Below are 18,600 nucleotides of genomic sequence, written 5' to 3'. Positions count from 1 at the left end.
TAATACTGTAAATCTCCAGTATGCAAATATACTGATTTGATCTCATATTGATTCTTATAAATAATAATAACATTAAATAATGTTTTTTAATTACAAATCTGAATGACAATACTCTATAAAGATTCACCGGTTAAAATGAAACTTAGTTTACAATCTTCCCTTATGTGGCAGTGCTACAGAAACGTTTACATTCCTAAGAGATGTTTAAAAGAGCAACACAAGCCGTGTTGATAGGACAATTCAACACAATACACTTTGTTATTGTTGTAAATACTTTAACAACTGCTTATCAGCAACTCACAACCTTTATATCATGACAGACTTGTCATCTCAGTTAGACGCAGGTGTTTGGCCAGCATCAAAGAATGAAATTCTAGACATCAGAAAAGATGCTGACAGAGTGATGGAAATCATAACTGGATCATTTTAGTTATCGAAACTCGAAGCCTTATGAGAATATACCATGAATCATTAGGGTGAAGGGTTGGATCTGTGTTTTCGGGACCGATAGGGAGGATGGGCAGATATTAAAGTGAACCCTCAGTTTCTTAGTCTACCCTATGAGCTCACTCCGAGAGGTGTGGCAATCTGGCATCAGCTTTCATTCATTCACTCTCCTAACCCCACACTCATGCTTAAAAGGCATTGAGAGGCAGACACCGGCTTTCAATTGTGCTTGAGCGAGCGATTCGTTTGGGATAGGAGACAGAGACGATTAAACTGCCGGTCTCTAGACGACAAATAAAAAGACTTTTCCTGAGGAACCAAGTTTAAGTGTGGGAAAGAGATAAAGATGCCACAAAACGTGATGTTGGATGGACCAGCTCCTTGGGGTTTTCGGCTCTCTGGAGGCAAGGACTTCAACCAGCCGCTGACTATAACTCGGGTAGGTGAAAGTTTTTGTCCACGGTCTGTGTTATTTCACACATGCCACTGAAAGATAATGAGGCTTTGATGTGCTGGGTAACACAACCATGGGCATTAGGAAACTAGTGGGTGGATAATGAACAAAAATCAGGAACATTCCCATGACCTTACATTAGGATTAACTTGAGAAAGGGTTAAGAGGAATATTTTTAGTTCAAACTGACATTCATTTTTAGAAACATTTAGCTGGAATGACTTCCCAACAGAGTTCAGCCATACAGTTTTTTTTTTAAAGAGATTTAATGAGGAGGCGTGGGGGGAACATTTGACGAAAAAAAAAATTATGGGAAACACTGTAAACTGTATTAAAGGTGCAAAGGTTGTTACTGGGATAGTACCCTTTAAAAATGTGCTAATTTATCATTTAGGTAATACCAATATGTAACTTTGTGGACCATTTACAAATATGGACCACAAATGTTTACTTTTTAAAAGGGTACCACACCATTGACTGCTTGTGTACTGTATGATTAATACAAAAAGTGTTTCAAGATCATCTTTCAAATCTCCTCTCATTTACAATATAAATAGCCAACTTATTACACAACCAAGCTGATAACTGATATTTTCACAATTATCTTTACTGCTGATATAAGCTAGCTTCACATTATGATGTACATAAATCTGCACATACACAGATAATTCACATCAGTCGACTCAGGAATATGCTTATATACTACAACAGTTCCCAAAAGTGAACACGCACACGCGTCTGGCACTTGGCTCCAGAGCGGATCTCAACACCTGTTGTCTGAATAATCGTAAAGCTCTTGATGCAAAACTATTTTAAACAGATGACCTTAACATTTGTGAAAACAGAGGAGGTTAAAGGTTATCTAAGCACTCATTAACAGGTGTGAGATTAACTGAAGAAATCTCTAAGGGATACAGTAGCTCGGATAAAAGTAAAACATTCATTTATTGTTCCCATATGACTAAATCTATATGAGTTGTTGTTTTTTTGCATGAAACATGAAAGATGTAAATCACATAGTGCAAAGAAGGTGAAGACACAACTTCTATTTCACCATCAGTCATTGTCACCTTTTCATCATTACATGCCTTTTAACTTCACAGTGCATTCACATATGCATAAAACTAACAAATAGCACAATGTACTTCCTTGCAGCACCACAAAGTGCAAAAAGGGCACTTTTCTACCAAAAAGACTGGCACTAAATCTTTACCTAGATGGTATATAATAGGACCTTTTTTAAAGGGTACTTCCCCAGTGAAAGCTTTTGTCCCATTTTATTAGAGAGTGGATGGGGGTGAATAGTGTGTACAATAGAGTGCTAGATGATGCTAGACAAATACAAATAAACAGAAAGATACTTTCTCATATAGAAAGATACTTTCATATACAGTATATACATATGAAGAGTTTGGTTACAAAGCGCAATAAACGCCATTTTTGAAAAAAAAAAATGAGTTACTGCCAAAATCAGTATTATATCAGGTCAGTATTAAAAAGTAAATTCTTAATTTTACGCAAATTCCAATATCCGCCATGTTATTCTGTCATCTTTTCTCCCTTTTTTCCCAAAACGCGATAAACGCCACTCCCCCTTTTCTACAGAATGCAATAAATCCGCTCCACAAATTACAGCGCACCATTCCACGCAATATAAACAAACAATGGCGGCGCGTTGGGTACACCGAATCCTAGTTTTCCTCATCTACTTTGTACTTGATCAACAAACAAACAAAAACAAAATAATACTTTAATGGCATTGATAAACCTGTGATTGTTTTCGGTGACGGGAAAGAAATGTAAGCCATCAACATCTAATAATTTACCCGAGAGGCACTTAGGAGACGGTCGCTTGTTCTCCCGACAGCATCAAGTTTCTGTCATGATAACACATTGACCCCAGGGGATCTTATGAAAAACTTTCCATTATTTTACTCAAAGTCAACGAAAATCGACCATGCAACATTTTACAGCTGATCGCTGTGAAAAATGTTAAGCGACGACATCAAGTATAAGCGCAGCAATGACAGTGTTCATAATATGAGTGCACATTTATACATTGATTGAATAGATGCATAGCATTTTGAAAAAAAAACTGTCATGGATTTATAGCATTTTGTGGAAAAAATTATTCGTTTTTGTAATAAATCTTTAAAAATCAAGTTATGTATTTGAATTTTTTATGTTTTTATAACCTAAAGATGCTATGTGAAAGTTTGTAATAGAAAATAGTGTTTTTCATCTTGTCACTTTCTTGGTATAGAAAACACATTTTCACCGAAATTTGTCAAAATGGATGTATTGGATTTATTGCGTTTTGGAACCAAGCTCTTTATATATATATATATATATATACTCACTCATCCTCCCAACACTCGTTCTTTGCTGTCTTTTATCCAGGTCTGTGTTTAAATAGTTGCATTGCTCAGGGGAACCACAGCTTTCTAATGCCTGGAATGTACCAACATGATTACTAAGTTTCATCTATCATCGTCATTTCTCTGATCTTGACATTAAAGTATTCTCTTAGTGGATAGCCAGTTCTGACACTCGCCATAAATTATCCAAAATACTGTAGAAAGAAAGGAAACATCATCATCAAACGGCCTCTCTGTCGCTTATTAGAAGCAGATACAGGTAATGTTTTATTAAAAACAGCCCAGGAGTAGTATCGTAGCACTACTGTACATTCATATACTGTGGTATTTGTGGTATTTTTATGGAGATACAATGATACTTTTTAGTAGTACATAAACTTTGAACATGCTATACAAGACATTTACCACAGTAGAGAGACATTTATACTGAGATAAAAACTTTAACTAAGTCTTATTGCAATGATGTCATCCAAACATTCCTAGCTAATGGTCTTCCTGGATCATCTGACGGACAACGACATTTACCTGGATTTGATTCCCAACAAAAGAAGAATTTTTATTTTACTGGATTAGAATGAGCATGTTTCTTATTATATGTGCCTGTATGCTACAGCCTTGACCATCGTGTCTTCAAAAAGAAAAGATTAATACAGAATGTGTTTGTAATTTCTTCGCTATTTGCAATCATGCATGTAGTGATGCCAACAAGATGGCTCTTTTTTCAAACTACGCGCTCTGATTTTCTTATCTGGATAATATAACTCTCACCAATGTCTTCAGGCTAGCACAGATGTTCCTTTTGGACAAACTAGGACTCTTAAACAATACTGGCGAATTATTATATAGTTATAGCATTATCCTACGCAAGCAGTTATTTAACAGATCTCCCTAAACAAATAGAAATACAGTACTGTATGTTTAGTGTTATGTTTATCCATGATTTGCTTTATGGCACAATGAAAATAATTGAAACTTTCCTTTTTATTTATTTATTTAAATAACAAGATTCCAGCTTCTATGGCTATATTCATGGTGAGAAGAACTGGTTAATATATACTCATTTCACATAAGTTGGGTGGAAAGGACAATTTGGTATCTCCAATTCACCTAACAAGTGACCTTCTTGACCACTAGTGTGCCACTCGCAACTTTCTCTTTTAAAGAAACACTCCCCTTTTTTGGAAAATATGCTCATTTTCCATCTCCCCTAGAGTTAAACATTTGTTTCTTATCATTTTGGAATCCATTCAGCTAATCTTCGGGTCTGGAGGTACCACTTTTAGCATAGCTTAGCATAATCCATTAAATCTGATTAGACCATTAGCATCACACAAAAAAATTACCAAAGACTTTCGATATTTTTCTATTTAAAACTTGAATCTTCTGTAGTAACATTGTAAGACAGACGGAAAATTAAAAGTTGCAATTTTCTAGGCCGATATGTCTAGGAACTATACTCGCATTCCGGATTAATAATCAAGGACTTTGCAGATGTAACATGGCTGCAGCAGGCGCAATAATATTACGCACCACCTGAAAATAGTCCCCTGCTATTGAAAGTAACCAAGGGGACTATTTTCGGGCAGTGCGTAATATCATTGCACCTCCTGGGAAAATATCAAAACTTTTTGGTTACTTTTGAGCGCTATGCTAATGGTCTAATCAGATTCAATGGATTATGCTAAGCTATGCTAAAAGTGCTATTGGCAGACCCGGAGATCGGCTGAATGGATTAAATGGTAAAAATCCAATGTTTCACTTAAGGGAGCTGGAAAATGAGCATATTTTCAAAAAAATGTGGAGTATCCCTTTAACTGAGCATCACATCCTTGGCTGTCTTTCTTAAATGTCTGCAGTTTATATGTCCTGCTTAATGTTGCTAACAACATGGTAATGCCCAGCATGCCCTTACATGCTTAAAAGAGTTTGTGGCACCTTGTGAATTCATCACTTTTTAAGAAGGCATAGGAAACTTACACAGGTGCTGCATACTTTAAAAAAAAAAAACACAGACAAAAATGTGTTTGTCTGTCATGCTCATGTTCCTCAGATATCAGCCACTTCATGTTTTCATCTTGGCTCCCCTTGTTTCCTTTCATTAAGGAGAGTGTCTTTTTAATTTACTGAGCAGCCTCTTTTGCTTGAGTAGTGTCAAAGGAACAATCTGCTTTTCATTGTGTCTATTGGATGCTTATTTTTTTGCATTTTCCTTTTTTCCTCCACAACGCAATGGCGACAGATGTCTGTAGGCGAAACAAATCATAGTTACCTCAAACATGGTCAGGGTTTCATGACATCACAACTGATGGTTTTCTGGGGCTTATAAAGTTTGTTACGAATACAGTGGCAAATGCGATAGTTCGGTTGTGTACACACCGTGAGCAAGCTGACAGATAATAATGTATTGTATTGCACCATGACTGTTATCTGAAAGTAACAGAGATTTAACCGCCGTTAGCTTCATCGGTTTGAAATAAAACATCACAAATCCTCACAACATTAAACACAGATAACTGAAAGCTAAAACCTCTGGTCCTGAATAACTGACATGACTCGACCTGGAATGAATCTCCTCTCAAGGGGCAAAATTAACTTGTAGGTAAGCGCCAGGGGTGTAATGATATAACAGAGTAGCTGAGTCAGGGAACAGGTAAAGAAGAGCGCGTCCACCCAAGATGAGGTGATGAGATAAATGGGGTGGGGGGAAATACCTAAGAAAATGAGTCTGCCAAGGATGAGAGGACTAAGAGATGAGGTCAGACTCCATTAATGAAAGAGGGGGTGAAAGGAGGAGAGGGAGAAAAACACACTGGGCAGCAGAGTGAATGCCAGAGCGGTCATATCATCAAGTCACCAATAGGCCAGACTGATCCCAGGGGGTCATTGACATCCATGCTAGATTATTTTTAGCCTAGTACTTTCAATAAGAGTGGGTCAACATATTTACAAGCTATTTGTTTGTATGAGTCAGGGGTCTCTTGCTGTTTATCTACAATGAGTTTACTTTAAAAAGTGAATGTTGGATTACCTTAAATTAACTCAAATTAATTGGTTACACTTAAAAAATTTTTTTTTCAACTTCTTATTTTAAATAAAAAATGAAAGTCGAAAAAGCTTACATTTTTTATGTTACCAATTGAAGGCATATTTTTACTTTTTCGCTTAAAATGAGAACATTTCAAATACAATATATAGACCCTTTTACACATCATGTGATCAAATAGCCTGCGCGTGCATTTGGGCAACAGAAGTGGTGTTATTCCCCATTTTTTCTAACGTGTTAGCAACTCATAAAGTTTATTAAAATGGTTTCCCAGCATCAAAATGTCTGGTTGTTGCGTTTGGTTGCACTAATATAATATACGTATACAGTCATGCTCAAAATTATTCATACCCTTTGTAAATATGACCAAAGAAGTATGTAAAAATAAATCTGCATCGTTAATAATTTTGTTCTATACTTTAAAAAATCTACAAAAATCCAACCTTTCATTTGAGAAGAATAATTTTAAAATATGTGAAAATCTCATCATGAGAGAAATATTTTTCTCTAATACACACTGCTCACAATTAATCATACCCTTTTATTCAATTCTTTTTGCAAACTCATTTTCCCAAGAGAACAGCTCTGAGTCTTCACCTATAATGCCTGATGAGTTTAGAGAAAACCTGACAGGAGTTTAGAGACCATTCCTTCATGCAGAATCTCTCCAGATCCTTCAGATTCCAGCTCCATGTTGGTCCTTCTCTCTTCAGTTCATCCCACTCATTTTCTTTAGGGTTTAGGTCAGGGGACTGGGACTGTCAAGGCAAAAGCATCATTTTGTGTTCAGTGACTCATTTTTGTGTTAGTTTTGATGTTTGTTTTGGATCATTGCCCTGAAGGAAGATCAAACCATGGTCCATTATATGATTTCAGGGGCAGTCAGATTTTGATTTTTTATCTGTTGGTATTTCATAGAATCCATGATGCCATGTATCTGATCAAGATGTCCAGGACCTCCAGCAGAGAAATAGGCCCACAACATTAAAGATACAGCAATATATTTAATTTTACACATGGGGTACATTTTACCCCTGTGTGCACCAAACTAATGTTGAGTGTTTGCTGCTTAAAAAGCTATTTTTATGTTTTGAATGTCATAATAACTCTACAGACGGAATAGCCATTTCTTAATATTACTGCATCACAAAGTGTAGTATTAAGATTAGTTCAGTCTCGAGAATATATATGTTTAATATTCAAATCTGCAGTCTGACGTCCGCTGGTGTCTTTTTAAGCAAATGTTCAAATAGGCGCTGTCTTTACTAAAGGTAGTGCCAGAGAAAATTATTGTTTTCGTTGCTTTATTCCAAGTGTATGTTAATCGTCAACACGATATGACAATTTTGGGGTTAAAAACCCCGAAAGTTTACATCCAAGAGCGCTGATTCAAATGAATCACGTGTTTAAAGTTCTTTCACTAATTCTAAAATGACCAGTAGGTAGGTGGAGGCGGAATAACACAAACGGTGAAGCGGTGACTATTATCGCATGCCTGGGAAGAGTTATTAGCCAATCAGATTCGAGAACCAGAAAGAACTGTATATAATATAATATATAATAAATCAGATAACAGCATAAATGCAGTTAGAAAATATGTGCTTAACAATCAAGAAAATCTTACAATGCAGTTAACGTTCAAAAAACTTTGTTTCGATAACTATAAAAACCTCTTTAAACTATCAAATGTTAAAAAAAACTGATTCTTTTAGGAACCTTTGACTGAATGGTTCCTTGGGGAATCAAAAATATTTATTTTGTTACATCACTGTGAATATTTTTCCCAGCAACTTACATTTTAACCTCTCGACGCGCACTAGCTCGCGGACGGAAGGACGTCAGTTTTTTTAATGCTGCTAACAATATATATATATATAGCCTACTGTGTACAAACAACCATGGCCGGACTTACCATTGGGCTTGAGTGGGCTTGAGCCCAGGGGCCTCGGCCAATAGGGGCCTCCGTGCTTGCTTGCGTTCGTTTGATTTGTTCAGTCGTTTTCATTTTTATTTTACAGCCTATTGGTTGGTGCAGAATTGTTGGTGCTGCATTTAATTCGTTAATATATATATGTCAGTCATCTTGGTGCTGAATATGACGCGCTGAGTTTACTGCTTTTGAAACCCATAGATGCAAGTACAATAGCGAATACGCGAAATGCGAGTCATGAATGAGCTTTACAGATAATGAGAAAGAGCAAGGCGAAAATGAAGCGCTCAGTATGAAAAAGATTACTAGAGTAGGCTATGGTCTTGTAACTCAGTTTTTTTCTTGTTTGTTTGTAATCTTACGTGATACGCCGGTATACGCAGTATATCCACTAGTAATGGTCAAGGATTTCTGTATACCCATTTAAAAAAGCGTGAGGATACTTAACAGTGTGTGACAAACCTTTGACACTTTCATTCATAAATTGACATCTGAATCACTCACCATTCGCATGCTCCACTTGCTACTTTGGCGGGTTTAACCTCATATACAGTCGGCTATTTGGTATTTGGTGCATTTGACTTCATGCGGCACTGCGCGATCCGATCATCATATGAATTCAAATTATCACGGCGCAAAAGTGATTGTAAAGCAGACGGGTGTTTTCTAGTGGTTCAACAACAGCCAAAAGAATGACATCAGAGTACCGCGAGAGCGATTCGAGAAATCACACAGAGAAGTCTGCTTTCTAATCGCTCTCGCGGTACTTTGACATCACCAAACGATCTGCGTAGCGCCAAATGAAATCCAATCTGTTCGCAGTCTGCAGTTCACGCGACAAACAGTTTCTGTGGAGAAATAAACGAGTGAAGCAGAGCTACGAAACATAACAAAATCCAGAGAGTTAACAACGCGCATGATTATATCAACATTTTAAATCATCAGTCCAGTTTATTACTTCATCTGGAGGTGAGGATTCACTAAATTATGGCCATTTTGATGTCCTGATGGTTTTTGAAATAATCCACTAGCTAGCCTAACGTTCCTGTAGTTTCTCTTTCAGCATGTTTGCTAAATGAATCACAGTTTAAACTTCTGAAAAGTGTTCATTTTTATATCTACGTTCAAGGTTTTAATGTATTACGTTCATATCAGACGCAAAAATTAATTAATGATCATCTTCTCCACTTTGGTTTTTGGTGTCTAATATTACATGATGGTCTTGTCATAATTATTAAATAACATCCTTAAATCTTTACTTTTTCATTCTTAAACACTGCACCCCTTGTACGCTATTTGCAAAAAAATACACTTGTTGATTATGTTTAAAACATTATATGGTGTGTAATAAGGTGACTGTTTATCAAGACTATTATTATTTTCTTAAGCTAAGTCTTACACAATGATTTTAAATGTTTTTATGGGGTATTTTTTAATGTGCATGATTAATTTGAATGTGTGACATCCCTAAAAATACATGATTTAATTTTAGACTGGGCTTATGTTCTGCTTTAGAGATATAGGGGCAGTTTCCTAGACAGGTCTTATCCTAGTCCCAGACTAAAATGCATGTTTGATCTGTCTTAATTTAAACACATCTTGCACTGATATATCTTAACATTGTCTCAAGACGCACACCAGTAATGTTTTTTGTAAGGTTTGTTTGTAAAAACTACTTGAATGCCCTAATAATAACCTATAGCAATAGGCCTAGTGCTGGATTAATCTAAACCCTGTGGGGAAACTTCCCTAAAATGTAGTTCTATGATATTTTTATTTTAGGTTGTTTACTGTATGTGTGCACTCTCAGAAGATAATTTACACAAGCTGTCACTGTGGTGGTACCCTTTCAAATAGTACACCTTTGTACCTAAAGAGTGCATGTAATGGGAACAAATGTATATATCTGTACCTAAATAGTAAATATTAGGACCCATTTAAAGGGTACCATCCTAGTGACAGCTTTTGTACCTTTTGTTCTGAGAGTGTAGGGCCCAAAATTTATTCAAGCCCAGGGGCCTCCACCCTGGTAAGTCCTGCCCTGCAAACAACAATAATAATAACACTACTATACATCGTTTAAAAGGTCTAAGGGTTTAGCGTCAGTGTATGGTGTCCGTTTTGAGATTAAATTGCTCTAGTATCATAAATATAGTATTTTATTACAGAAGTCCAGATAACAACATGCATAATATAAACTGACTCCTTACCTTTGTGCTGGTATAAGGAACGCGAATCGAATCCAGTCTGTTTCAGATGTGTGAATAACCCATAAAAACTCTCCAACAAAGTACATCCAATGACCAGTTTTGTCCACAAATGCGTATAATCCGTGAAATATGGATATATTTTCCATTGTTTACATCAGATTTCAGATGCACGTCTTGTAATAGATTATAATATACAATCTGAGGACTATTTACATCGTAACACTTGTACATGAGAGCACACTCGCGTTCAAAACCAGCGCTCAAACATGATTGTACAAGTAGGCGGGAGTATAATACATAATATCCAAACAGCGCTGTCTAATATCGTGACGTCATCTGACTCGCGCGTTCCTCCAATGACTTCATGGAAAATATTGATAGACAGAACGTGTAGCCAATTAGAACACGAATTCAACGATCTTTGTGTGAAGCTTTATTTCCTGGTGTGGATACGGCATTTTATACGCTTATATAAGCATAAACAATAAAAAGAACGAACGTGTATGCATGTAAACAAAAGACTTTTATTTTGTGGCTGACTGGCACTTAGAAAAGGCACTAGTCTTACAAAAACTCTTGCAAGAACCTCATTTTTGGGTCTATTGACTTCAAACGTGAAATATAACTTCTTTAGACTTGTGGCTTTGGCCTCATTGCATTTATAGGTTTCACACATATATTTATCATTAAGATTTTTAATGATTTTTTTTTTTAATCTTAAAATAATTTTGAAACATGGAAAACGAAGCTCAAAGTGTCTTCTATCTAATGATACCACAGTTATGCTTATACTATAAATGGTTTAGTAAAAACATCCCTTTTAGTGAAAGTAGGTATTTTCATGGTTTCGGGCCAGAATGGGGATGCTTTTCAAGAGGTTAAAAGTATATTTTACACTAGAACAGGCACTGAAAGGTTCCTTGTTTTTAGGTGACACCTGGCAGTAAAGCATCACAGGTCAATCTGTGCCCAGGTGACATCATCTTGGTTATCCAAGGAGAATCCACAGAGACTATGACTCATGCTGAAGCTCAAAACAAGATTAAAGACTCCACCAATCAGCTTTTCCTCAAGATAGAGAGGTACCATACGCTTTTCTCATTAATGATCTGGATACTGTTACAAACAGCATCTTTCAACAACTTTATATCATGATCTATCAACCTTATTTTTAAGTTACAGCCAGAGGGGAGGAACCTTAGCTGAAGTCTCATAAGAATTTGCTCTAAAATGTGCATTAGTGACCACAAAGCTTTATTTATGGCAATGGTTTGCATGCTGAATGATTAAAATTATCCAGTACACCATCTGGCTAGTACATGCCTGTCTGCTGCTGTTACTTTACTATCTAGACAAGAGCATGGTCCTGATGCACAGTAATGACCTTAGTCTTAGTGCTATTTGATCTTTTATGATTTTACATAATAGGCAAGTATGTTGTGTCTAACTGAATATGTATTAAATGTGTTGCAGGCCAGAAACTAAACTTTGGTCACCTCAAGTTATAGAAGAGGGAAAAGTAAATCCATTCAAAATCAATTTGGAGGCAGAAAAGCAAGTAAGTGGAACACAGAATTAGCTTTAATATGAAACAAATGCATGTGCATAAAAATTGTATGGTAAGAAAATTAATAAAAAATTGACATGCATGAGGCATGGTAAAGATTGTGCTTTGTTTGACCAAATACAGAGTTGTTACTTTCTGAGAAAACACGTGACTCAAAATAAAGCCATCTGGAAATTTACTTTTTAAAACTTTTCACATGCTTTATGATGAAAACGATTTTTAATAGCTTTGTTCTTTCTTACCTTAAGGGGACAGTTTAGACAAAACTCAAAAATCTGTCATCACTTACTTTAAATTCTAACTTTACTTTGACACCACACACTTTTTCCATGCTATATAAGTGAATGGTGAACAGCTGTCACTCACTAACAGGTTTAAAGGTCCCGTTCTTTCTGTGTTTTTGAACCTTTGATTGTGTTTACAGTGTGCAATATAACGTGTTCATGTTTCATGTGTAAAAAACACGGTATTTTTCACACAATTTACTTATCTGTATACGTCTGTTTTCACTGTCCTCAAAACGGTCTGTCTTCCTTGTTCTATGAAGTCCTTCCTTCAGATATACGTAACTAGTTCTGATTGTGTACTTTGTTTAGTGTGTTGTGATTCAATAGCAGCTTAGCTTGTCATTAGCTTAGCTGGCGACTGACATATTCCTGTGGGCGGAGTTTAGTCACACGGAGTTTTAGTGACATCATTAAAGCAGGAAGTAGACTAGAGTCCAAACCGGCCGTTCGCTGTAGGGTTAGAAAGGCGAATTCTGTTAAAGAAAATATATCGCCTGGCAGTGAAGTTTGAGCTTTATCATTTTACAGGTATTATTTATGCTATTATAGCAACATTACACACTAACTAGGGTTTAAAAAATGGGATCAGAAAGAACGTGACTTTTAAGGCAGCATGAGAGTGAACTATACAGTACATTTTTGGGTGAACTGTCCCTTTAAAATCAATGATACTCTGAATCATGTCACTGCTTCATAAACAATACAAAGTTAAATCATGTGTAAAACTATAAGCAGCATGGCTTTAAGAAAGGACATAACCAAAGGTAAGTAATGTGGTATGCAAATTCAGTGTGTGTGTTTGTGTGTGTGTGTGCGCGTGTTGCTTCAACCTTGGTATGTAGTGAGTCCATCTGTCCTACACATGCAGGAGTATACACCTATTGGTACAGGTCATAACAGAAAAGCACAGCCCTTTGTGGCTGCAGTGGATGACACAAAGCAGTTGGTGTGCGCCTCCTACAACACCCCCATAGGCCTCTACTCTGCAGATAACCTCCAGGATGCCCTGCAAGGACAGATCCAGGGTCGGGTGCATGAAAAGACCGAGTGGTGAGTGCCAGCATGAATCACCCTAAACGCATGACTTCTCTCTGCTTGCTGTAAAATGCCAGGCCACTTACAACTAACACACAATCACTAGAAGTCCTCACAAGTCAAGTCTGCAGCCCAAATACAGCCTAAGTAAAAATATAGCTCAGTGGAAGAGCATTGCGTTAGCAACAGTAAAGGCCATGGGTTTATACCCAGGGAAAACACGATGTTAAAAAAAATTAAATATAATAAATGTACGTTTTCTATTGGACATTGAGTCACGTTGGTAATAAGAAATGACAGATTTTCTGATGTAGTACTTATAGTATGTACTTAAATATTAAATAGTGATGATAGATACTTTCAGCTAACATATTTCCAGTATTTATCGCCTTTTGTTGACTCCATAAGATTTTTTTGGAATACCCGTTGTGCTCTATAGAAGGAGAAATATTAACATGGGTCTGCAGTGCTAGATCTTGGTGGATTTCTCTTCTGTACCTCTAACCTTTCATCAGTAAATGTCTATTAACATCAGCACTCTTACTGTTACAGGAAATTGATTACTTCGAACACAAGTTTAATGTCAGACCAAAGCCCTTCAAAACTGCAAGCCAAAGCAGGTCATTAGACAAAAGCACCCTGCATATAATCAAATGTCTTCACATAAATCACAATAGAAGTCATATTTTTGCATTTACACTTTTTTCAATTGAAATGACATTTTACCTATTACATAGTAACAGTTCAATTACATACTGCCTTAAAACTGCAATCCGTAACTTTTGAGAGAAGGCTACAAATCCTAAAAGTTTTATATCTGAAAACGAAACAATATACTGTATACCTCTTTTGTTCTTCTGACCAAATGAAAGTGAACATTTTAAATAAATAAATCATGTTATTGATGTCGTAGAGGAAAAAGTTGTACTCCCCAAATATAATCAAAGTAAGGACTTGAGATGCTTACCTGACATTGCCCAGATGAACGTTATTTAAAACTTTACAGAGCACTTGAATTTTAAGCAACTTGTAAAAATAACTAAAAAATGCTCCCTCATCTGCAACACACACAAGGCGATACAGGGGTTATATTCTTTAATATACCAATTATTTACTTGAAGTACCCACTGAGATTTTAAAGGAGACATATCATGAATATCAGACTTTTTCCATGTTTAAGTGCTAGAATTGGGTCCCCAGTGCTCCTATCAACCTAGAAATGTGAAAAAGATCAACCCAGTAAACCATTCTCTGCAAACATGTGAAAAAATAGCTTATTGAAATTTGGCTCCACTTGTGATGTCAGATGGGGATAATGCCGCCCCTTAATCTGCACTATCCAACCACAGCACTGCCATTTAGTGCAGAGATCAGCTCATTTGCATTTAAAAGGACACACCAAAAAATGGCACATTTTTGCGCACACCTACAAAGTGTCAATTTTAACATGCTATAATAAATTATCTATATGATATTTTGAGCTAAAACTTCACATACTTACTCTGGTGACACCGAAGATTTTTTCACATACTTACTCCGGTGACACCGAAGATTTCACATCTTAACAAAGTCTTGTGAAATGTCCCAGATAAGTAAATGTATCAGTCTATTTTCATAAGTTCTTAGTTTTCTGATATATCGTAGTGTTGTGTAATGGTCACATGACATGCCGATTTTATATATATATATGTATTAGGGATGGGCATAGATTAATGTAGATTAATCTCATACAAAATAAAAGTAATTTTTTGCATAACATATGAGTTTGTGCTGTTTTTAATTATTATGTATATATAAATACACACACATTTATGTAGGTATTTAAGAAACATTTACATGTGTATATATATTTATTTATATTTTTATATATTCTATATTATATATAAATAAAAAAATGATATATAAATAAAACATTTCTTAAATGTATATATATATGTATGTGTGTGTGGTTAAATATACATAATATTTACACACAGCACAAACTCATATATTATGCAAAAAAATTACTTTTATTTTGTATGAGATTAATCTAGATTAATCTATGCCCAGCCCTTATATATATATATATAATTCTAAAATTATTTATTTACATTTTCTGATTGAATTACAATTGATTCATTTTTCATTAACTCTCTCACAAAACACTAGGAGTTCGGGAACACCAGTTTGGGAAAACAGTAACCGGGTCCCCTGCTTTCCACTTACAGATGTGTTGCAATCTCAAAGCGTCACATGACTTCAAACTAACATTTCCCACGAAAAGCAACCCACCACTGAAATGAAAAATCTTTTTAACTGTTATGAATTGTGGTGGCATTGTTTATTTTTTAGCTGAAAAAGTTACGGATTGCAGCTTTGAAGTACTGTATATCCTATAGGTAAACAACCTAGTCAGTGTGCCTATGTATGTTTCTAAACTTCTTTATTCTCTGTCTTGTTTGTCCGTCTCTTCTCTGTGATCACTCCTGCCCCTCAATGTGACCAACCGCTTTGCATTTTGATTGCATCCTGGTTTGGTTCATCTGGCTATTGCACATTACACAACTCCAGTGACAGTAAATCCCAGACGTTGATGGCAAATGTTGCTCAGGTGCATGGCACCACATCAGTGTGTAAGGCAGATCCCAGGAAAACTGAGACCCACACGTTTTCTACTCAATACAACTCCCCCATTGCATTATACTCAGCAGACAATGTATCAAATACACTACAGCAGGCTCAGATGTCCACTGTAGTCAGTCAGGGATCACCCAGGTAAACAAAACTTTGTTAAATCATAGAGTAAAGGCGGGGTGATAATGCGCTGTACAGCGCTGATCCAGTTAAGTAAGCAGGGATAATATAGGCAGCATTATTATTGCAGAAATACTGTAAGCTCCAGCAGTGTTTAATGATCAGGACCCGACGCAAAGGGGCTTATTTCGCGATAACAATTGGCTGCCTGTACATTGTCCCGCTTATTATACAGCTATTTATTTATCTCATAGGTAAGGTAAGAAACTGATTTGATTTGAAATATTTAATTGCTCATTTTTAACTAATGCAGACCTTCCGCAGGGAAAACCTGTTTATGTTCGCTTCAAATTCCACACAATTTGGTTTAATCATTTGTAAATATAAATTAAATATAAATATGTCTTTTAATAACATATGAAATTATGTGTAATAATATACTGTACCTATCAAAAGGATTTGCAGCATCGGGTTACCGTGTGTTATTAATTTAATGCATTTGTTATCTGGGAATAACAAACCTCCAAATGTTGCGACTGGCCAATTTGAATCAAGCATTTCAACGAGCCATGTAGTAATAATATTGAGCTAATATTGAATGATTTTAAAGTAATATTATATTATTAAAATATAAAAAATTACTATTATTTAAATATGCTCATTTGAATTCAATATCTATATTAGGAATCAATATTATTTTTACAGGTTACAATTTTTTACCATATGATTTCAAAAGTATCTGTTTCAGTTGTACGTAATGGACTTATGAGTAGTCCAAAGCATTTGTTAATTTACAAACATTACTAATGAAAGTAACTTTATGTGCATCTAACAGGATTTATGTTTTTACTTGTTTGAGTAGCCAGTGTTGTACTTAAAAACCATCACTCATAATACTTGTTGTGTGCCCACAGCATAGCTAACTTCACAATGTTAAAACAACTATATATAACTACATAACTGGTTGGTAAACATCTCTGAGTTTTTATTATTGATCTGTTTCAGCCCTAAAACCCTAGCATCCATTGAGGAGTCTCATGTGTACCGAATGCTTCAGGAGGATCATGAACAACCACACGAGCCGCGTCAGTCTGGGTCTTTTAAGGCTCTGCAGGACTATGTAGAGAGTGATGGTGAGCTGTCTTTATCAAGAACACCAGGGATAATATTGTATTTACAATACTGTATACAGTATATAAAGGTGGAAGCACTGATGGAGACATCTGAGCTGACACGCAAGCACAATTTTGCTAAAACTAGGCTACTGTAGGTAACAGTGTTGCCGGTTCAGTTTGCCCTCATATTTTTTCCATCAAACAGTTACGTCCATGTGAGGAAATATTTCACATCCTCCATGTGGTTCAAGATACTTTTCTTTGTTTTCCTGGCAGGCACAAAGCCCATGGTGACTAGAAGTGTAAAGGCTCCAGTGACAAGGCCACAAGCAGCCCAAGCTTCACTACAAAAGCTGCACATCTGTGATAAATGTGGTACCGGCATTGTGTGAGTACACTCACACAAAAAATTGTCCTACTGTACATTATGTTCATGACTTTTAACAACTTCACTAATCTAAGTTTTTCTACATTTGGACAACAGTGGACCGGTCGTGAAAGCTCGGGACAAGTACCGCCATCCAGCCTGTTTTGTGTGCTCAGACTGCGGCCTTAACTTGAAGCAGAAGGGTTACTTCTTTGTGGAGGGACAGATGTACTGTGAAAACCACGCACGAATTCGAATGACCGCACCTGAGGGACACGACCTGGTTACAGTGTATCCGACTTCTTAGACTCAGAAATCACTTGTAACTGATGCAGTTAAAACGAAAAAAAAAAAAAAAAAATCGTATTATGCATAATTGCATCACGCTTTTTAGTGATGTTCCATTAATTGCATATCTGCATAGAGGATAATATGCAGACTTCAAATGGGATGTTTAGTTTATCAGGGGAATAAGACAAGACGGGTTTTGAATTTGCAACTTATTCTCTAGGCCTTAATCAATTAGTTAAAAAGCAACCATACATATTGCATTGCATATTAGGCATATGCACTTAGGAAATTCAGAATTTTAAACCCTATAGGTTTTAATTATCCTCTAAATATACAGAAAATGACATTTTGCTCTGGATCTATGGGGGTGTATGACAAGCACAGTTAAAAAGATGCAAAATTCTCTTTTTGGGAGAAAAATACTTTTTTATCCGAATACGAAATTTCTAATTTTTTGAATGTGTATTATGTTTAATGCATGTCTGATCATTATTATATTATCTGCACATCACTGACAAAAGGGTGCAAATTATATACATTTTCAAATAGCATTAAAATGTATTATAAGCATTGAAATTTCTTAATTACAGTATTTTATTTAAAGAATTATTTATATTTTCCCCAAAAGATGTCACAAGTTCTTAATATGACAGTACAGACGGGATTTGATTGTAATTTGTGGAGTTGACAACCCTGTAAAAAAGACAAAAAGAAAATTACATTACTGTGATTGTGATCTTTAT

The 18,600-nt window shown here is 35.9% G+C and overlaps 1 protein-coding gene across 2 annotated transcripts; it reads left to right on the top strand.

The window, feature by feature from the left end:
• Window positions 1–615: 615 nt before the first annotated feature.
• Window positions 616–18,581, top strand: pdlim3b (PDZ and LIM domain 3b). Of its 2 annotated transcripts, XM_065271756.2 has the most exons (8): window positions 616–886; window positions 11,393–11,544; window positions 11,936–12,020; window positions 13,904–13,971; window positions 15,902–16,105; window positions 17,090–17,217; window positions 17,476–17,587; window positions 17,684–18,581. In XM_065271756.2, the coding sequence occupies exons 1-8, from the start codon at window positions 794–796 to the stop codon at window positions 17,871–17,873; spliced, it is 1,032 nt and encodes a 343-aa protein (XP_065127828.2). In that variant the 5' UTR covers window positions 616–793; the 3' UTR covers window positions 17,874–18,581. The 2 variants fall into 2 exon arrangements, with proteins under 2 accessions (XP_065127828.2, XP_065127829.1); XM_065271757.2 differs by lacking the exons at window positions 13,904–13,971; window positions 15,902–16,105 and adding an exon at window positions 13,185–13,366 and having other exon boundaries at window positions 628–886.
• The last annotated feature ends 19 nt before the right edge of the window (window positions 18,582–18,600 follow it).

This window comes from Paramisgurnus dabryanus, chromosome 16, assembly GCF_030506205.2.
Source record: "Paramisgurnus dabryanus chromosome 16, PD_genome_1.1, whole genome shotgun sequence".
Taxonomy (NCBI): domain Eukaryota; kingdom Metazoa; phylum Chordata; class Actinopteri; order Cypriniformes; family Cobitidae; genus Paramisgurnus; species Paramisgurnus dabryanus.
Note: the sequence above shows the minus strand (reverse complement) of the source record. Positions and strands in the feature narration are given on the sequence as shown.